Source organism: Neofelis nebulosa, chromosome 10 (genome assembly GCF_028018385.1).
Source record: "Neofelis nebulosa isolate mNeoNeb1 chromosome 10, mNeoNeb1.pri, whole genome shotgun sequence".
NCBI classification, from domain to species: domain Eukaryota; kingdom Metazoa; phylum Chordata; class Mammalia; order Carnivora; family Felidae; genus Neofelis; species Neofelis nebulosa.
This window is the reverse complement of record NC_080791.1, coordinates 10157451-10179701: the sequence shown is the minus strand read 5'-3', so window position 1 is coordinate 10179701 and position 22251 is coordinate 10157451. Positions and strand designations below refer to the sequence as shown.

The following is a 22251-nucleotide window of genomic DNA, read 5'->3' as shown; positions in this document are numbered from 1 at the left end:
GTGACCAACAAAAGGTACTAAGCAAAGATAATGATTATTGCAATAGTACATTTCTCTCCAAGTTCTATAAAATGCAAATAGACTAGCAAGAGACCCAAATACACCACAAAGTATACACACATATTAAAATAAAATATTAAATTAAAAATTTTAAATCATATAGTATATTGAATTATAATGATGTATTAAATATTAAAACTAAAAGGTACCAGACCTTGACTTTGGCCCATCTGAATCTCAAAGGCTAAGTAGGAACAGGCATGTATTAACAGGGTGGTAAATCTATACAGTGGAGAAAGCACCTGGCTAGATGGAAGGAGGCAGGCAATGTGGCCCTAACCCTGACACTGCCACTAAGTACGGCTATAGCCTTAGGCAAGTTTAATCTTTCTGTGTACAGTTTTCTCAGACATAAACGAGGAAGTTTGATTAAAATGGTCTCTTAGGGCTTGATCAGCTTGAAAATTCTTAATGTCATATACAATAGTGTGTTCTCTCTCTAAGAATTTGTAAGCCTCGGGGAATGAGAAGGATGAGTTGTATCTTCTAAACAGCTGACCACTAGATTACCCTCTAAGGCATAAGGAACCACACCATGGGATCCTCAAAAGCACAACACCCACTACCCTGATCCAAAAAGCCAAAAGGTACAACCCAATTATCCCTAAGTCAACGTGCTGATGGAAGCATCCATTGTTGGTAAACAAATGAGAGTATTATAAACATTCTCCAGGACCCTCCCTCTCCCTGGTAGCCCTTCCTCTCAAATATGCACCCTACCCTTTCATGGGTAGCTAAGAACCACCATGTACCAAAGGCAGACTATGGCAGGCATGTTACCTGCATTCTCTCTTACACCTTGATGTGATCCTGCAAGGTTTGTTTTATTAACTCCATAAAAGGACTTAAAGAATTGACTTTCAGAACAGGTCAGTACAGTCCAAGGTTACAACGTGAGGGGCAGGATTCAAACGGAGGCCTCTGTGACTCTAAAGTCTCTGCTCTATTCTCCTTGGTGGGAATGCTGCATCCCTCCCACCTCTGACACACCCAGGAGACTAGATCAAAACCAGCCAAGGTGCCTCAGGCTGATGATCCCTGCATTCACCAATGCAGTTGCTCCTGGGGAATTTTAGGGAAGCTCTCTTTAGACTCTAACCTTAGGAAGACTAGCTTCTCTCTGCTCTCTGAAAGCTCTCCTTTCTAAAGAGACCAATGAGGTATGGAAGTGCCCACCACATTCTATAGCATGAAGTATCAGCATATAAGCTCTGGGCCAACTAGAAACTTTGGGGTACCCAGTACAGTCAGAGAACACAGCTTTTCCGACCTTAACAACTAGTCTGACATTCAGTTCCAACCTGGTTTACTTATATCAGCTTCTAAACCCTGGCTATGTAAGGTGAACTCCAGGGATCAGCAATGTCTTGGCATTACCTGGGAGCCTGTTATAAATGAGGAGTCCCAGGCCCCTCACCAGACCTACTGAATCAGAAACTGCATGTTAGCAAGATGCTCCGTGTGATCTGAATGCACATTCAAGATAAAAAGAACTGTTCTAGAATCATCTATGGAGCTTTTTAAAAAGTATGAATTTCCAGGAACTAGAATCCAAAATTACAGAGAAAGGGGTGAAGGAATAGTGGGAAGTCCAAATACATGTATTTTTTTTTCAACAAGTTTTCTTGTGGTCTATCCTCAAGAAAACTCAAGTCCCTTCTGGAGGAATCAAAGATAAATTTTGTTTTGTCAACAGCTGTCCCTGTAGCCAACAGCTCCCTCCTCTCTAAAGGCAGTGTTGATGACTTCATACACGCTCTCTCTTGGGCTGAGCTCCACAATGTACTAAATGAATGGAACAATTCTGCTTGTCAGTTTCCCCGCTCTGCCCCAATCGTCTGCCCTCAATTCACAGGGAGGTTTAGACTACTGTCTCCATATCAACAGCAAAACTCCTATATTTTCTTTTCTTCTGACCCACTACCTTAATCTGGCAGGCAGGTAGGCAGACAGGCAGGAAGGAAGGAAGGACGGAAAGCTGGAAGGAAGAAAGAAAGAGCAGAAAGAAGGGAGACTACAAATCAACATGTGTTATACACCTACTGTGTACCAGACCCACTCCATCCATCCCCCAAAACAGTTTACATATATTTCTCATTTAACATACATTAAAATATGTAAGATTTGTATTAATGCCCCAATTTTCAGAAATGGAAAATGAAGTTCAGATAGATTAAAACTCCCAAAGCCAGGTTCCTAAACAGTATCTAATACTAAAGTTCTGCTGCATTCTTTCTACTACCCCTATCTTGCTTACACATAATATTATATAAATAAATATTTTCACTGAAATCTAAATCACATACCATAAAATTCATTTCAGTGGATTTTAGTATATTCACACAATGATGAAACTATTGTAACTAATTCCAGAGTACTTCCATCACCCCAAAAAGAACCCCCAAACCAATTAGCAGTCACTTCTCATTCTCCCTGTTCCTCCCTCCCACCCCTCCCACCATCCACCCCCACCCTGTCCCTGGAAAATACTTTGTCTCTATCAGTTTGCCTATCCTGGATATTTCATATAAGTGCTATCATACAATATGTGGTCTTTTGTGTCTGGCTTCTTTCACTTAGCATAATGTTTTCAACGCTCATCCATGTTGTAGCATCTATCAGTACTTCATTCCCTTTTGTAGTTGAGTAAAATTCCATTGTTGGATATACCTTATTCTTGCATCTATTCAAGAGTAAATGGGCACTTGGGTTGTTTCTCACCTTTTGGCTTTAGGAATAACACTCCTATGAACACTCATGTCCAAGTTTTTGTGTGGACATATGTTCTGAATTCTCTTGAGTACATAACTATGAGTGGAGTTGCTGGGTCATGTAATAGTAACTCTCTGTTTAATTTTTTTGAAGAATTGCCAAACTGTTTTTCCAAATTGACTACATTCCCATCAGCAATGCAGAAGGGTTACAGATTTTCCATATCCTTGCGGACACTCGTTATGTCATTTAGCCATCTCGCTGTCCGTGAAGCGGTATCTCTTTGCGGTTTTATTTGCATTTTCCTAATAACTAATGATGCCGAGCATCTTTTAACATACTCTTTCACTTTTGTGTATATTCTTTGGAGAAAGTACTCATTGCCCATTTTTAAGTTGGGATACTTGTCTTTTTATTGTTGAGTTGTAAGTGTTCTTTACATACTCTGGATACTAGGCCCTTACCAGATAGATGATTTGCAATATTTTCTCCCATTATTTGGATTATCCTTGCACTTTCTTGATAGTGTTCTTTGTAGAATGAAAGCTTTTAGTTTTGATGAAGTCCACTTTACCTATTTTTTCTTTGGTTGCTTATGCTTTAGGCATTATATCTATTAAAGTGTTGCCTAATCCAAGGCCATGAAATGTTATACGTTTTTTTTTTGGGGGGGGGGCCAGGTTGTATAAACACTTACATTTAGATTTTTTACCCACTTTAAGCTAATTTTTTATATAGTATGAGTTATGGGTTCAGTTTCATTTTTTTGCATGTCGATATCCAGTTATTCCATTTGTTGAAAAGACCATTCTTTCCCCCATCAGATTGTCTTGGCACCCTTATCAAAAATCAGTTGATTATAAGTGTATGGGTTTATTTCTGGACTCTCAATTCTTTTCCATTGGTTTATATATGTCTATCCTTATCCCATTATCACATTATCTTGATAACTATAGCTTAAATACTAAGTTTTGAAATTGTAGGCAGTTTAAGTCCAACTTTGTTGTTATTGTTGTTTTTCCAAGATCATTTTGGCTATTCTGGGTCCTGTGTTATAGTTTTCAGTATAAAAGTCTCACATTTATTTGGTTAAATTTTCCAGTATTTTAATTGAATATCTTCAAGTTAAATGATACTTTCTCTTTCTAGTTAAAAATCTATTGTTAAGTGCTTATACTGAAATTTTCATTTCAGTCATACTTTTCCATGGCAGAATTTCTATTTGTTTTCTTTTAAATCATTTTTATGTCTTTAATAATATTCTTTATTTGATGAGACATTATTCTCATACTTTCCTTTCACCTTCTAGACATGGTTTCTTTTACTTTTTGAACGTACTTATAATACTTGAGATAACATCTTTGTCTACTAAGTCTAATATATAGGCTTCCTTAAGGACAGTTTTTTTTTCCTGTGCACCGACCAGACTTTCTTGTTCCTTTGTAGGTCTTGTAATCTTTTGTTGAAAACTGGACATTTAAAAAATATAATGTGGTCATTCTGGATATGTGATACCCCTCCCTCCCAGGGTTTGTTGTAGTTTCTGTTGGTATTATTGTTTGTTGCTACTGCTACTTTTGTCTGTTTAGTGACTTTTACAAATTAATTCTGTGAGGTCTATCTTCTTTTTATTATTATTATTTTTTATTTTAGAGAGAGTGAGCAAGCAAGTGGGGGAGAGGGGCAGAGGGAGAGAGAGAAAATCCCAAGTAAGCTCCACAATCAGCAGAGCGGAGCTCAGCCCTACAGAGCCCATGATCCTGGGACCATGACCTGAGCCAAAATCAAGAGTCAAACGCTCAATTGACTGAGCCACCCAGGTGCCCCATCTGTCTTCTTTATCATGTGTGGCCACTGAAGTCTCTGCTCAGTTCACCTGGTGGTCAGCTAATGAAACCTGAGATTTCTGATTTACAGGCAATTTCCAGATAGGTCACATAGTGACAATTCTCTGGATACGAGACTTTTGGAGCGCTCCAAACCCATTCTGCCCTCTTCCACTGGCTGCTAGTTTGCTGGTTTTCATGGCTCCCATAATGGCAAAGCTGTTGGGTTGTTTTTTTTTTTTTTAATGTTTACTTATCTTAGAGAGAGACAGAGACAAAGCATGAATGCGGGATGGGCAGAGAGAGAGGGAGACACAGAATCCGAAGGAGACTCCAGACTCTGAGCTGTCAGCACAGAGCCTGACCTAGGGATTGAACTCATGAACTGTGAGATCATGACCTGAGTTGAAGCTGGAAACTCAACTGACTGAGCCACCGAGGTGTCCCAAAGCTGTTGGTTTCTAAGGCTATTACAGAGGTGTGGAGAGAGGGGTGGGAATAAGGCAAGCTAAAATGCCACAGGGCTCACTGTGCTTAATGAGATTCTGCCATTTTTCTTAAACAAATGCTCCTCAGATTTTTGCAAGCCTTTGGTCAATTTCTAGAGTTCTGAAAAAATTGATTTTGACCATTTTTGCTGGTGTTCTCATTGCTTTGCTGGAGGAGTAGATTTTTCAGAGGTCCTTGCTCTACCATTCTGTAAGTGCTTCTCTCAAAGAAACATTTATAAATATCACCTTGATTCAATTCTACATTTTTTGGTTTCATTTCTACTCACATAGTACTCTTTCAGAAAATAAATCATAAAAATCAGAGGAGAGATATAAGAAAACATATTTTCTGATTTTTTAGTATTTCCCTTGTGCTATGGTGCTATGGAGGAACATGTCAGGAGCAAGGTGGACCAAAGCTGTTTCTTTCCAGAAAATAAATATAAATCCAAAAGCACCGTCTTCCTAATTCTATGCTAGTCAAAAAATGGATGGGGATTGGAGACATGTTCGATAAAGGAAAGCTAGAAAAGGATATGTAATATTCCAAGAAAAGAGAGCTTTTACACCTGGATTCCCTATAGGGAAAAGAGTGGAGCTTCTATTTAATTTTTTTTAATGTTTATTTATTTTTGAGAGACAGAGAGACAGAGCGTGAGTGGGGGAGGAGCAGAGAGAGAAGGAGACACAGAGTCCAAAGCAGGCTCCAGGCTCTGAGCTGTCAGCATAGAGCCCGACGCTGGGCTTGAACCCACGAACTGGGGGATCATGACCTGAGCCAAAGTCAGACACTTCCCCAACTGAGCCACCCAGGCGCCTGAAGAGTGGAGCTTCTAAACGGGCCAGGTATGTGATGATCACTCCACTCTGGATTTCACTTTGCCAGCACTCAGCCTATTCTCCACAGCTTGTGTCAAATAGTAGACGCCGAGATGAATGAGGTGCAGAACAGAACCGTGATCAGTGCCTTCCCCTTCTTGAGCAAAACTGGAATTGGTAAAGGGTCATGCTGACGAATAGCAGGAGATTCATTCGTGGTGAGATTCTGGGCCGAATTCCAGACACCAGTTCATTTTAGGGAGGAGTGGGAAGGAGATTTGCATTTATGACCTCACGCAGAAGCTCCAACCCCAGAGCATATAAAGAGGTGAGTCGCAGGTATTTCCTAGTACCTGGCCCAGCCGTCTCCAAACCAGTCAAGACCATGGCAATCCTTGGCTCCACACTGCTGCCACTCGGGCTGTTTCTATGCTTCGGACTGCTGTGTTCTGCCAGCTCTGCAGGTGAAATTGACAAATGCATGTTCTTCAGTGAGGTCACCACCACTGGCCCAGGCATCATGGTCAATTCAGATGTCTATGACAGCAACAGAAACTACACAGGTGAGAAGCCGTTCTCTCTGTCGTCCTTTGCCTTCTATAGGGAGTTCATCAGAACTTCAGAGCACACCCCTCCACTCCTGCGCTCAGTCACATAAAACATGTGTCTTTGACCCAAATGGGAAGTGGGGGCAGAAACAGAAAGAAAGAGAACATGTGATAGAGTTAGCTGGGTGGGGCTGTTTCTGCCTGTTCTCTGCGCAAACCTGAACCAGGGGGCTATGACGTCCAGACACCCAGGTTAACTGAGCCCCAGCAAGAGCTCACCTGAGGCAAATTCTCTGACTTAAAGAAAATGGGCATTTTTATTATTTTCAGGGGTAGTATCTGCATCATAGTCTGTAGTCTGTCCACATCCATTTGAGAGAACGATGCCCCTGTGGATGATGGCATGTTGCATGCCAGGAGGCACTGTTCACCTTCAGTCTGTGGGAGGAAACTCGAGCGAGTTAGGCAGGGACAGTGTTACTCTCCCATCTGGTTCACAAGCAGCCTGAAGCCGAGAGAAGTGAGGTGATGGCTCAGGGTTCCACTGCAGCAAGTAAGTGGCAGAACTGTCTGGCTCCTGAATCTTGGTCTTTCCTTCCCAATCTGATGCTTCTCTTCGAGGTGCCGAGGAACATTCTCCAAATATCCCATTTTGGATCAGCCAAACCTTATAAGTCAAGGCAGGTGCTTTCTAATTACGTTCATAATAACAACACTTAATATGGTGGTTTACAGGTATTCATGCATATATTCCTCACAATAACCTGTGAGGCAGATACATACCACAGTCATTCCCATTTCACAGATGAGAAAACAGAGGCAGAGGTGATAGTCACTTGCTCAGGTCACAGAGCTACTTAGATGGTGGCACTGGGATAGAAACCCGAGCAGCCTAGCTTGAGACACCCGGCCCCTAACCACTGCACCATACGCCTCTCACTTACGGTACTGAGCACTGAGACCACTCATTATGTGCTGGGTGCTGTTCCAAGGTTAAATGCTATTGTCTTCCCAGATGAGAACTGTGGCACAGGAGAGTTAAAGTTTTTACCCAAGGTCACAGGAAGGAGCACTGTTAATATCTGAACCCAAGTTAACAGCTGAGATCTGTCCAGCTCCATTCAGCCAGGCTGTCCAGCTTCGGGGACTGCTGTCTCATTACTGTGTCATCCTACTACCCTAGAACTCGACCCCAATTTTTCAGGGAGCACCAGGGTGGATATTACACCCATAAACTACAGAGTCCTGACTTCGGCAGGAGAACGACCATGGTCTGCCTTCCCATGCTCATCCTGTCTTGTCCTTTTTCCTTTTTTTTTTTCCATCGGGATTGTCACTAAGGGCCTCCGTTGTGACTCAGGTCACTGTATCCCACTCCTTCAGACAGTGGGTCCCATCCTACCAAGCCAGGGCAGATAATCTTATAATTCAAGATGAGGACAGGAAGGCATATGTATGACCTTATCTACAGAGAAGGACCTGGGGCAGGTCAGAGAAACAGCTACAAAAGAGATCACAGACCCCGGACTTAAGATAACATATCACAAGGTGAGGGATTCTGCTGCTGAAATCAAAGAAAAAGAAATCTATCTTGTGAAGATGTTGGGGGAGAGACATGTAGCATGGGGGCCTTCTGAAAGTAGGGAAGTAGGAGAAAGAACAGTCAGGAGAGGATCCATGAGACCCCTCGCAGGGGAATACACTGTGTGAGAGGGAAATCAGGCATTTACATAGGTGCTGGGTAGAGCAGGGGGGTGAGGAAGGAGGAGAGGAGCTCCGGTTCACCGAACACCTACTATGTGCCGGGCACTTCTCCAAGTTTCGTCTGACTTCAGCTCAGAACAGAAATGTGCTAAAAGTTCTATGATAAACTGAATCACTATGTGAATGATTTAAGTTGGGAGTCAAAATCCTATGCTCACGGAGACGTGAAGTGTCAGACTCCACACCTAGGATTACACAATAAGCTCTGTGATCTCCTTGTAAGGGTGTCATTGCAGGACTCCTCTGGGATGTGGGACCTTTGGGGAGACTGGGTACATACATACCCACAAAGGCCAACAGCTTCTCCTTATTTTCATTTTGAATATTTTTTTAATTTCAGGGTTTGTGTCAACATTGGCAGGTCATATATAGACCACATGGCATGTCCCATGGCACAATGGCAGCCTAGGTGTTATCTTAGGAGAGGTTTCCTAGGTTTGTCTTGGTATCAGGGAAAGAAACCTGTGATGCAGTGACAATATTAAGATTTTGCTGTATAAGCATCGGCCTCCATTTTTCCCTTCAGTGGGCAAGAGGGATGTAACTTGCTTCCCTTTTTCCTGACCCTTCATCTTTAAGGGCACTGTACCACCTTGGGTGCACAACTTTTTAAATCAATCAGTGAGTAGTTATCTGGTACCCTCCAGGTGCCCAGCACTGGACGGGCCAGACACTGACATGGATGAAACCACAGTATCTAGTACAAGCCAGGATGTAGTTAAGGACTCAATTCCATAAATATAAACATAAATGTTTCAGGAGAGAGAGGGAAAGTGGGCTGAACTGGCCAGGAGGTGGGACATAGGCAGGGTCCTGGAGGGTAAGCGGGGATGGAATATGTGATGAGAAGGCAGAATCCCAGATAGGTGGTCAGACAGGAACAAAGGCCAGGGGAGATGATGGCCGGGTGCATCTGTGGAGCCAGAAGAAGGCTGGCTGCCCTGAGGGCAGGAGGACAGAAAACACAGTGAGCCAGGCTAGGAGGACCATGAAAGCCATGTGCTGGGTCCTATAATCAAGAGAAGTGAAAATATAAAAGCAGAAATGTTTAGATCCTCTAGAAAGAAGGGCACTTGGACGGTTTTGGAGAGTACTGTATCCAGAAGGAAGTGTGTGTGGAATCTGATCTGGCTACGGTCTAAAGAGAGAAGGTGGAGGCCAGAAACCCAGATGACAGATGCCTGGGAGGGAAGAAAGGAGGCAGGAAGCCAGAGGGAGAGAGAGAGAGAGCAAGCAGAAGCAAGAGCACAGGCAAGAGCATGCCCCCAGAACTGACAGACTTGGTGAAATCTGCCGGACAGCATCACAGAGCCCTCCACCCTGCGTATGTCTACAACAGCAGCCAGGTTCTTGCCGGGCAAGTCAGGGCCTGTGGGGTTTGGCTCAGTGCACCACCACCACCAACTCCCCGCCCCCCCGCCCCCGTGACTGGCAAAAACAAAGAGAAATGTTTTGTGCTTAAATAAATAAATAAATAAATAAATAACAATGGCCATTCATCCAACACCCATCACATGTTAAAGTCTTAACACTATTCTCTGTGCTACTCCCAGGAACCTTGTAAGATAAGGTATCATGATCTCCATGTAACAAGGGATAATATCATTACCCCCAGACCTAGGACCAGCCCTGGGGCAAAGTGGGCATTCAAGAAATATTTGTGGAGTGTGGAGTGAGTGATGAACAAGGAAACCGAGGCTGAGAGACGAAATGGCTTGCTCCTAAATGTAAGAGCTACAGTTCTCATCTAGGACTGTCTGACCCTATTGTGCTACAGGCTTGATATTCTATGCTTTGTAAGGAGAAGTCTTTGAATGAATGTGAGTGGCTGACAGGGACCTGGAGAACAGCCCTTTGGCATTGAGAAATTCTTTCAGAAGGGATCTTATTGTTATTTTTTTAATGTTAATATATTTATTTTAGAGAGATTGCTAGCTGGGGAGGGGCAGAGAGAGGGAGAGAGAGAATCTGCAGAGAGAGAGAATCTGCTGCAGCACAGAGCCTGACTCGGGGCTCGATCTCACGAACCGCAAGATCATGACCTGAGCTAAAATCAAGAGTCGGGCACTTAACCAACTGAGCCACCCAGGCACCCCTCAGAAGGGATCTTCTGAGGGAGAAAATGGACAGACTGAAACATTCTCTTGAAATTCCCTCTCCCCTACCCATCAGGATGCTGGAATCTAGCCTGTGAGTGCACCCCAGGCTAGATCAACACGGAAGACTCACCTGATTGGGGAAGGTCAAGAAACCCTAGGGTTATGTGATAGGTACTGGGGCTCAGAGACCCCATTCCTTCCCTCACACTTGACAATAGAGACCAAGAGGACCAGGAAATGGGCTCTGCTTTGACTTGTCACTAACAGGCCCTTATTTCATGACTGACTTCCCAGGGGGCCCACTTGACCCTTTCTCATGCATCAACCACATCTCTCCCCACTCTCCACTCACCCTGACAGAAGGGGAGAAGAGGCTATCCCCTTCAACTGGCTGATAGGAACCTGGCTCCACAGATTAAGAGCCATCCACGAGCTCACCCCTATTATATAGCAAAACCAGGGCCAGAGTACTGGTCTTCTTTTACCTTTTACTATAAAAAATTCGGAAAACACAAAAATGCACTAGGAAGAAAATAAAAATAATCTATAATCCCACTACCAAGAAATCATACTTAATATCTTTTACTTTATTTTATTTTTTTAATTTACATCCAAATTAGTTAGCATGTAGTGCAACAATGATTTCAGGAGATTTCTTAATGCCCGTTACCCATTTAGCCCATCCCCCCACCCACAACCCCTCCAGTAACCCTCAGCTTGTTCTCCATATTTATGAGTCTCTTATGTTTTGTCCCCCTCCCTGTTTTTATATTATTTTTTTCCCTTCCCTTGTGTTCATCTGTTCTGTGTCTTAAAGTCCTCATATGAGTGAAGTCATATGATTTTTGTCTTTCTCTGACTGATACTTTCACTTAGCATAATACCCTCCAGTTCCATCCACGTAGTTGCAAATGGCAAGATTTCATTCTTTTTGATTACTGAGTAATACTTCATTGTATATATATATACCACATCTTCTTTATCCATTCATCCATCGATGGACATTTGGGCTCTTACCATACTTTGGCTATTGTCGATACTGCTGCTATAAACATGGGGGTACATGTGTCCTTTCAAAACAGCACACTTGTATCCCTTGGATAAATGCCTAGTAGTGCAATTGCTGACTTGTAGGCTAGTTCTATTTTTAGTTTTTTGAGGAACCTCCATACTGTTGTCCAGAGTGGCTGCACCAGCTTGCACTCCCGCACCATAGTTAATAACTTATATTTCCTTCCAGACTTTTTTCATCAACTTCCTTTAAAATGGGATTGTATTATATGCACATCCTATTTGTAACTTTCTTTTTGCACACTAAATTTTGATTTCATGACCTTCATCCCCCTGTCACATGCCACAGATGGCGGCTGATTGTTTCCTTGTCATTCCCTCGTAGTATGGGTTCCTGTGAATGCCAATATCAGCTCTGTGGTCCTGCGAGCAGTGGATGAGAACAACACCTCACTAGGCCTCTGGGAAAAAGCAGACAAGCTTTGCAACAGCAGCGCCCTGTATCACCTGGAGAACTTGAATGACAAGCTCTTCACAGCAAACTGGGTATCTCCTAACTCCGAAAACATAACCACAATCGAGCTACAGTAAGAACCTGTCACCGTGTGATTTGCTTTGGGCTTTTATGGGCTTTTTGCAGATGGGGTTTATGCAGCTTTACACTGACCTGAGATGGCTCAAAATGCACCCCAGACACGAAGTGGAGAATTTAGTAGCTGTGCTCTTTTTCTGCCTCACCATTCTGTCCAACATTTTACCTACAGTTCATGCGCACACACATGCACCCCCCCCCCCCAGGGCAGGCTCAACATAGACAGAAAGATCTGGTTTTGAAGAAATCCAGAGCTAGACAGTGGTTAAAGCAAACCAAGCTAACAAACAAATGAAAACCAAATTTATTCAGGACTGTCGCAACAGAAGAACCTAAGATAGAATAAGGCTCAATTCTGAATACCATGTGGGCAAGTGGGAATTTACAGCCAAGAAGCAGGGTGGGGGGGTTGGGGGGGGGGGTCACTAAGAAGAAACAACAAGGCCTGTAAGGGGGATTCTGGCTAAACTGACCTAACAGGATTCTTGCAGAAGGCAGGCCAAGGTGAGCAGATATTATCTGGGGTGGTAGAGGAGGAAGAACCAGGTGTTAGGGGTGAAGGGTGAGAGGTAATTGCTCAACTGACTTAGAAGTGTTCTTGCTGAAACCAGATTTTACAAGGAAGTGCACAGATAGGCCTGGGAGAAGGTTTGGAGCCTGACTAAAGTTTGGACAAGCAAAGAATCTTTGCCACTGGGCACATGTTTGCATCAAATTCCAGAGGTTCATTTTTTAAAACAGATTCGTTTTGAAAATGGCAAGTGTGATGATCATGTAATAACACTGGCTTCCTAGTGTCACACCGAATGGACACACTCAGATTCCGAGGCGAGGCCAGCCGGTGCTCACATTCCACTTTAACAAAACGACCTTCCTCTCAGCTAGAGATGTTACCCAGGTTACTTTAGGAGCCCACGTTGAGAGGCCCTCACACTTTCAGACTGCCACTCTGTACCAAAAGGGCAGGTCTCACCATGAAGCCATGTACCCGGTCAATAGCCACCAAGTCTCTACAGACACTGATGGTGATGATGCTGTTGAGCCATCCTGCCTTCTCCTGCCATGCCTGGGGCCTGATGGGACATGGCTGGCTCTGGAGAAGTTGTTTTGCCCACGGTGACTTCTGAGAGTGGAAATGCAAGGGAGCTGCTACATCCCAGCCTCCTGATGACAGCAGTCTCCTAGATGCCAACCAAAGCTAATCAGGGCAATAACTCTGCTTACACGTAATGTCATTAAAGCCTCTACACTCCATGCAACAACAGATGAAAGACCCAACGGTGACCACCTGCCACAGAAACAGCACATCCCCACAGACAGTATGGTCTCCAGACCCCTCCTTGGCCCACGCGGCTGACAAGGGGAGGGACCAGCACATATAATGGGGGTACAGACAGCAGGGAGCTCCACCGCGCTGGGTGGGGCACAAGGAGATGTGAAGAGGCCCCTGCCTCTGGAGCTCCACAATGAGTTCCGGGGAGGCAAGGCCTCTGTAGAAATCATTGCAGAGGGTGAACATCACTTCCTCCAGAAAGCATTCCCTAAACCCCCAGGTCAAGTTCCAGCTCCCTGCTTTTCACCCTCAGAACTTCCACTGCTTCTTCACAACACATAGCACACCTGGGATCCATTACTTAACTTGTCCACTGATTGTTTTACTTTAAAAAAATTTTTTTAAATGTTTATTTTTGAGAGAAAGAGAGTGCGAGTTGGGGAGGAGCAGGGAGAGGGAGACACAGAATCCGAAGCAGCTCCTGGTTCTGAGTTGTCAGCAAAGAGCCTGATGGGAGGCTCGAACCCATGGACTGTGAGATCATGACCTGAGCCAAAGTCAGATACTAAACCGACTGAGCCACCCAGGCGCCCCTGATTGTTTTGTTTAAAGTCTGTCTCCCTGAAGAGACTGTAAGTGCTACAAGGATTAGAACCATGTCTGTCTCATCCACCACTGTCCCCTCAGCACCAAGCACAGTGATCGGCATGTGGTGCACACTCATTAACTGTTGAATGTATGAACGAGACACTGGGTTGACAGTGAAATCACTATAATAAGAATAGCATACCAAGGGGGCACCTGGGGGGCTCAGTCAGTTAAGCATCCAACTCTTGGTTTCGGCTCAGGTCATGATCTCACAGTTTGTGGGTTTGAGACCTGTGTGGGGCTGCATGCTGTCAGCATGGAGCCTGCTTGGGATTCTCTCTGTCCCTCTCTCTCTCTCTCTCTCTGCCCCTCCCCTGCTTGCATTCTCCCTCTCCCTCCCCCTCTCCCTCTCTCTCAAAATAAATAAAAAGCTTAAAAAAAAAATAACAACATACCAAGCTATACAAATCATTTAATGAACATTGAGCACCTACTATGTGTCAGGCATTGCTGACAACAGAACCTGTCCCCATGGAGCTGGCCCTCCTGTGGCAGAAGAGGCTCACAGCAAGGCAATGCAGTCGAGGAGCATGTCTCTCTAATGGAGCTCTGTGTGGGTTAATGACAACAGGGAGAAATGACTTCACAGAGGTTACTATTGAGTATATGGGCAGATGGGACCAGGACGGAGATCACAGGCAGGGCTGGCTTGGACAAAGAGTAGAGGTTCAGAGTGGTTCAAACAAAGAGCAGAGATACATACCAGCCGGTAAGGAGTTCAGGGTGCTGAAATTGGTGGGGTGGGGGATGGACAAGAACTTGGCTGGAGCAAGACCACAGAGGATCTTAGTCAAGACAATATAGACCAGATCAGTATTTAACGATCTGCTGATTATGCTGTAGAGAACACTAAGGTCGGGATCCTCTGGGAAGGAAGAAATGGGAGCAGGATTCGTGAATTCCACAGCTGAGGTCCTCACCACGATCTCTTATTGATTTGCCCTCCACAGAGCCTTTGCTATCAATTTCTACAACATGGCTACATTTTCTTCTCTGCAACTAAGAAGAAAAGGTAAGTTCCACTGTGGCCTATTTACACATCTGGCAGTGATTCAGTCAGCCTGGAAAATTACTTTGTGGGTGTTCTAGAAAGTCTTCTGGTCATGATTGTCCAGATGTCAGTTGAGTCCCCCAACACCTGAGACCTACAGAAGACGGCTCAACCCTTTATCAGATGCCCTCTGGGAAACAAAAGCCATCCCCAACATTTCTGCCAACTCCCAGAGGCCTTTAACTCTCAGTCACCTGTGGCTCCAGACTACTGCTTCCTCAGGAGCCATTATGTCTAATACTACATAGATGGATATGAAAGTCAGCTCTTTCTTTAATTTCCACAAAGAATTCCCACTCACACAAAGTCTTCATATGTATAGCAGACTCTAACCAAGGGGCTGAAGGGAAGAGGGGGAGATTTGCATAAAGAAGGGTTGATAGTGTAGAAATACTCATACTTTCCTTCATTCTCAGAGTGGCCTCTGGCCACCACCACTACCACCAGAGATTTACACTGACCTTTCACAGGCTGTCATCTCCAACTTCAAACCATCCTGGAGCTCCTGGTCCTTCTCCTCCCTTCTCTGTCCTCTTCCTTCTCTCCTACCTCCTTCTATGGAGCTAAAACAAATTCGAGACACTGAGGTCCAAGAAAGATAGGTAACTTGCCCAAAGCCACACAGAAAGCAAATGGCAAAACTAGGACACATAGTCCACATCTTAAACTTTTTTCCACTTTTCTTAGACTTACATCAAAACTAGAAAGACAACATTTTACTACTAATGAAGTTTTAAAATGCAAAGCTCAACCAAGAACAATAAATATTAGTCTTTCTCAATGTCCAGATAACAAGTCTTCTTTGAGAGCCCCCCAACATGCAGTATGATGCCCATTTTCCTGCTAACTGTACATTGCAAATGTGGTCACAAGGGATATCTGTTTTCAGCAAGAGATTTTAAAGTGATTCTGCCTAAGGAAACTATTACATGAATGCCTTCATGGCTTCCTTTGATGCTCCCCCTCTGTGGAAAGACCAGGGTATTATTTTCTTCCTGAAGGGTATTTTCAAGATGAACACTCATGTAAATGCTAAGAAAGAAAGAAAAAATGTGTGTTTCTAATCAGGATTCCTTCAAGTAGTTGTGTTCAGACTTTGTGGCTCAGTGGGATACTAGAGAAACATTTGCCCTGGAGAAACACTAAATTGAGATAAGACAAGGCCTCCTAACTGGAAGACACCCTCCCGCTGGGGACAGTGCTTGGGCCCGAGCAAATCACAGGATTCCTCCCTTCTTATTCTTCTATATAGTCCTCTTTGATCCATAGACCCCTGGAGGCATCATTATAATACTCCAGGTTTTCCAGGATTGGACTACCCCCAGGGCCTGGTTCTCTCTGCTTCTCTGCAAGGCAACCTCAGAGAACCCATGGATGGTCAGACCCCCACATCTGAGAATGACCAGTGCCTCTGAAACCACAGAAAGAGATTCAGGGGTTTGTACAGGGCCTCTTTGCACTTGCTTTAGGGCAGGGGTAGCCATCCTCAGGTCTGAATGATTATCTATTCTTACAAGCTTTACATGCAATCTTTGAAATTAGTAGGAAAAAAAAGAAAATTATGCCATTCTGGATGATATTTGCACTGATTGATCTAATATAACATTAAGGACATAAAGACATAGGAGGACAGACTACCCACCCAACAACAAATTCAGTAGTTGTATAAATTCCTTCCCATTTAGGATTGTGTAGACCTTAAGGGTAGAGAATCTTTCTTACTTGCATTTTGTTCCTTGACATTCTGTACCCCCTAGTTTTTTCCTCATCCTCTGCAAATACTTGGTAACTGAGAAGGGTCTACTGAAATTTGCTCCAGCGTTCCATCAGATTAGCCTCCTTTCTCTACTGCCCACCACCACCTCCCCCCAACAAAGAGATTGTGATGCTATTGTTTGTTTGTTTCCAGAGATGACCAGCTCCCAGATATCCACAACCAGGACAACCCCAAGCCCAAACCCAATGACAGGACACATCTCCACAACCAGGACAACCCCAAGCCCAAACCCAATGACAGGACACATCTCCACAACCAGGACAACCCCAAGGCCAAGCCCAATGACAAGACATATCTCCACAACCAGGACAACCCCACGCCTGACTCCAAGGACAACCAGCTTGGCCAACAAAACCTTCCTCTGCCCCATCACAAGTGCCATTCAGATCCTGATAGTCTTTCTCACCAGCAAACTCCTCTCCTAGAAGGAAGCTAGGAAAATAATTATTCCTGCCTCCTCTGCATCTCCTACATTGAGTTCCAAGCCAGGGCTCTGACAGGTGTGCGAATGAAGACTTTACATTCTCAAATGTACAACTCTACTGCCACTGCTTTGGACAAAAAAACAGAGACTTGGGATCACTTGGTGGAGGGTAGCTAGTTCACTCACTGGTGGACGTGTAGCACACAGATGTTCAACTGGATCTCTCAGGACACAAATTAGGGTTTTTTGTGGTTTTTGGTTGTTGTTGTTGTTGTTAACTACTTAGACCTGGTCTGGGTGTAACCTGGAATTCTGGCTTTCGATTTCACATGCTGACAGCCAATTCCATGACCAATGTAAACTTTTGTTCGCTGCCAAATGATTTCTCCACGCCCCAGTCTCTGTGGGAAAAAACCTTTCCTCACTTTCAAGATGATCTCAGATTTCTGACCAAACCCACTCAGGTTACACAGAGGTTCTATGTCTCATGTCACTCAACAAGGAAAGGAGAAAGGAATAGCCCTGATGCTATTGGCCACACCAGTAGCATGTGAAGGGCTAGAAAAAAGGAATGTACCAAGTCTGAGCAACCTAGAATGGGGAATTACTATGGTATAAAATACATTATCTTTTTGTCATACCAAATAAGCTATATTTCAAACAAGAATAATGAATGTGTTAAATCCAAATACAAGTCTTTAGTGAGTGGTTACTCTAAAAGTACAAAATACTATCTGATTTTACTCATGTATGTGAACATTAAAAAAAAAAAAAATTAACAGAACAGTAGGAGTGTCTATGTTTTCAAAGATAGATCCAAGGGTAAAATTTTCCCAAGTTTATTTTCCTCAAGTTACAAACTGGTCATTTTTCCCCTAATGGTAATTTCCACTAAGAAAAGGGCAAAATATTTACAGTATTCATAACACAATGTAAAACCAAAAGAAAGCATAGGGTTTCCCATAGTACCCTGATGATAAGCAACAAAGTTTACTTTTAATAATTATCCTAAATTCCAGGATGCCAACATCCAGCACCTAGCCTTCCTTGGGGACAGCTTCTGACAATTTCTTCCTCTTCCCTGAGAATAGGCCATACTTTCCTACTTGTAGGTTTTTAACTTTTGTTGAGATCTGGACGTGGTGAAGGCTATAATGCAGTGACTCTGTAAATCAGACTCCCCTGCCCCTCCCAGGGCATGCTGCTGCTTGTTGAGAGCCTCCGTCCATCTGTTGAGGGATCTCTCAACTCCTCTGGGCAGACTCCACTCTTTTACTTGTTTAATTTTTTAAAATGTTTGTTTGTTTGTTTGTTTGTTTATTTATTTATTTATTTATTTATTTATTGAGAGTCAGAGGGGGGAGGGGGAGAAAGCCAGGAAGGGGCAGGGAGAGAGAGGGAGAGAAAGAAATCCCAAGCAGGCTATTAGGCTGTCTGTGCTGTTGGTGCAGAGCCCGACATGAGGCTTGAACCCACGAACTATGAGATCATGACCTGAGCCAAAGTCAAGAGTCAGATGCTAACTGACTGAGCCACCCATGCGCCCCGCAGACTGTGCTCTTTGTTGAGTGTGGTCACTGACATCTCTGCTATATTATCTCAGCAGTCAACTAGTGACCTCATAGATTTTCTTACATGTCAAAATTTAGCAGCCTCTTTCTTCATTAAGCATTCCTCTAATAGCTGGAAGTTTTTTTTATATTAGATCCTAGAGTTTGTAGAGAAAGTTCACTGACAGTTTTTGCCAGCAGAATGGTTTCTGCAGTGGACAGCCCAATTCCTGGAGCTCCCCATTCTGCCATTTTCTGTGACATCACTGGGTAGCCACCATTAGTATACGCCAGGCGCTGTGCTAAAGCCCTTTAAAAGCATCATCGCAGTTAATCGTCACAAGAACCCTATGAGACAGAGCTGTTTTACAGATAAGGAAACTCGGGCGGAGAGAGAGAAATAATTTGCCCAAAGTCACTCACTGAATAAGTAATGAAGCTGGGTTTCTACCATTTTGGAGCCTGCACCATTAACAAGGACACTCAAAGGGTCCCCTGTGCGGCTTCTACATGCCCTGGATTCCTCCAGGGCACCTGGCTCCCCAGGGTCATATGACAAGAAGAGGGTATGGAAGGTATGTGTGTCTCTCAGGGACACAAGCAGGCTGCGTGTTCCCACAGTCCTCCACCCCCCTCTCTGCTGCCACCTGTAAGATAAACTGCGATGACCCAAGACCCAACAAGTTTCATATATACCTGTCGTGGGCCAGCCTGGCCTCATCTCAGGTTCGGTGTGGAAGGTGTGACAACAACTGGAGGCTCAGCAAAAATATTCTCTTGAGTTGGAAAACTTTTAGACTCGAAGAAGTCTGGGAAGAGCTGAACTCTGACACGCAACACAGAGGTAGCTGTGCGAGAGCACTGGGTTCAGAGGCAGGAAGCCTGTTAAATTCTAGTCCGGCTACTAAGTAAAAAAGTGACCTTAGGTAAGTGGCTTTACCCTCGTTTGCTTCGGTTTGCATCTGTTACACACAGGGTTGCCCAGGTGGTATCTGAGCCTTCTTGCAGGTAGGTCTCCATTTTGATTTCTCTGTCACATCCAGACCTAGTTCTAAGGGTCTAGTTGGAGATGGTAAGTTGGTGCTAAGTCAGTGATGCTTTATGCCACATCTGACTGATTGGCAGACACTGCTGGGAGCACTGTTGAGGAGGATTCTGAAGCAAAAGCCAGGCTCAGAAATAGTGTCGTATTCAACAAGTATTATCTTCCTTGGGCTCAGGAGGCAGGACTGAGTGTCAGGGGACCCAGGTATCTGCCGTCCTTAGTCCCTAAAGTGAATCCAGTGAGTGGCTACAGAACAAGAGTAAAGGGATGATCAAGTACGTACATTCAGTCTAGGAACAGCTAACTCTGATCGTCACTACCAGGGAGGTGACTCACACAAGGAAAACAAAGGCATACAGGCAACTCCAAGGAAGCCAACGGGTGGCACCTCAAGAAGCAGAGAATAAAGAGGTGAACAAAAGATCGACTGTTTTCACTCCCACACTCACTTGCCCAACCTTGTTCTCCCACTTTTATGTTTTCTTGTTTGCGGCTTTGTGTTTTGTGAACTCGATGCATTCTTTTTTTTTTAAGTTGTTTTTAATGCTTATTTATTTTTGAGAGAGAGAGAGAGACAGAGTGTGTGGGCAGGGGAGGGGCAGAGAGAGAGGGAGACACAGAACCTGAAGCAGGCTGTCAGCACAGAGCCCAACGCGGGGCTGGAACTCACAGACCTCAAGATCATGACCTGAGTTGAAGTCGGATGCTTAACTGACTGAGCCACCTAGGCACCCCTCAAAGCATTCTTATCCTGTGTTAGAAGCAGCAACTGACTACCCATTTAAGGGAAGTGATCATCCATTCTGAGGAAGTAGGTGAGAAACTGCTATCTTCCAAATCCCATTACCTCAAAGACACTCATTCACACACCAGAAAAAGTCCCGAGCCTGGTCAGTGGTCCAGGTATCACAGCAACTATTCAGAGCGGGAAGAAAATTCAGAACAGGCAGAACATTGAGATATTACTTTATTATCTATCAACCTCCACGTTACTTTTTAAAATAAATGTTTAAAATATTCATAATTAAGTGAAACATTTTTATTTCACACGAGAGGTAGTTCAGCAATTGTCTTAAAGCCTAATTTCTGAGACCAGACTGCCTGGGTTCAATTTCATTTAATTTTACCCCTTGTTAGTTGTGGGGCCCTGTACAAGTTACTCACCTTCTATGTGACTCAGTTTCTTCATCTGTTAAAATAGGGTGAAATACAGTAGCTACCCATAAGCTGTTGTGGAGATTAAATCAGTTAACATATACAAAGCATTTGGAACAGTACCTGGTACAAAGTAAGCACTATATAATTATTTAATGCCTAGAAAAAGCATTACAAATGATACATTGATGTACAAGAAAGCCAAGTATTATTCCAATATAAATTTGTACAAATAAAATGGTACCTATAACAAGGACTAAAAGTACTAATTTGTAATTCTTATAAGAAATGGCCAATGTCTGACTTCCCACAATCTTTCTCCCTCCAGCCCCACCTTCACCTTCATGCTTCAAGCTTCTAAGTGAAATGTCTCCTAGAGCACTGGGTTAGCTCCTTTCTTCTAGAGAAACTAAACAATGGGTGAGGAGTTGAATTATTCCACATAATAAAGAGTTAGGAGGGAAGGTGAGAAGAAAAAGCAAGAGTATCATAAGGATTGGCACAGAAAGGAGCTTCTGGAGGCTGAGCGGAGAGACCAAGGGATTTCCCAACAACTGCTCTTGGTTACAAACCATTTCTGTCTTAATGTCCTTCCAGACATACAAATGAAAATTAGAGGGGCACCTGGGTGGCTCAGTCGGTTAAGCGTCTGACTTCAGCTCAGTTCATGATCTCGCAGTCCCTGAGTTCAAGCTCCACGTCAGGCTCTGTGCTGACAGCTCGGAGCCTGGAGCCTGCTTCAGATTCTGTGTCTCCCTCTCTCTCTGTCCCTCCCCTGCTCACACTCTGTCTGTCTGTCTCTCTCTCAAAAATAAATAAACATTAAAGAAAAAAAAGTGAAAATTAGAATTATTTTACTTCTGATAGCTGGGCTATATTTCTTTGACTTTGGACCAGCAGTGAAACTGGGACATATGGACTCACCCTGCACCCAGCCCTGCTTTTATGTAATTATATCTATGTATATAGATAGAATGAGGTTAAATATATATACCTGGTAGAAATAGGAAATAATTTAACATATGCAAAAACTACACATTTATCTATGCATATGCATATAACCTGTATATAAAAATAATTTCAGACTCAGATGCTGAGTCCAACAAACTCAAAAAGCATTTGGCTAAATTAACAAAATATGTAGACAGAGCACATTTAAAAACCTTGGGAAAATTTTTGAATAGTTAGTTTAATTATGTTTTTCTTTCTTTTTTGTTTTTTTAAGACAAACAAACCTAGGTTCAGATCCTAGCTCCTTCACTTAATGAGTGACTCTGAACAAGAGTCACTTAATCTCCTTAGATCCCAGATCTCTCACAGTGAATTGGAGCTGAGCTGACTCATGCCTCGAAGGGCCACCAGTGATGGAGATGCTGGACACATAGCAGTAGGCATGATGTTAATTC

General features: G+C 43.6%; 2 protein-coding genes across 3 annotated transcripts in view; one reads left to right on the top strand and one right to left on the bottom strand.

Moving 5' to 3' along the window:
- The window catches only part of PTS (6-pyruvoyltetrahydropterin synthase), a 67657-nt gene that overhangs the window by 31789 nt on the left and 13617 nt on the right, over nt 1-22251 (bottom strand). Inside the window, exons 6-7 of one of the 2 annotated variants that reach the window (XM_058690277.1) lie at nt 15356-15457; nt 6356-7123 (exon numbers count right to left, since the gene is read on the bottom strand). In XM_058690277.1, the coding sequence (XP_058546260.1) occupies nt 7114-7123; nt 15356-15457 (112 nt within the window). In that variant the 3' untranslated portion in view covers nt 6356-7113. Of the gene's footprint in view, nt 1-6355; nt 7124-15355; nt 15458-22251 lie in introns of those variants that run through there. The other variant, XR_009250205.1, reaches the window with a different exon arrangement.
- PLET1 (placenta expressed transcript 1) lies at nt 6294-17201 on the top strand. The gene is made up of 4 exons (XM_058690274.1): nt 6294-6471; nt 11716-11917; nt 14794-14855; nt 16804-17201. Exons 1-4 carry the CDS (start codon nt 6294-6296, stop codon nt 17094-17096), a joined length of 735 nt encoding a protein of 244 aa, XP_058546257.1. The 3' UTR covers nt 17097-17201.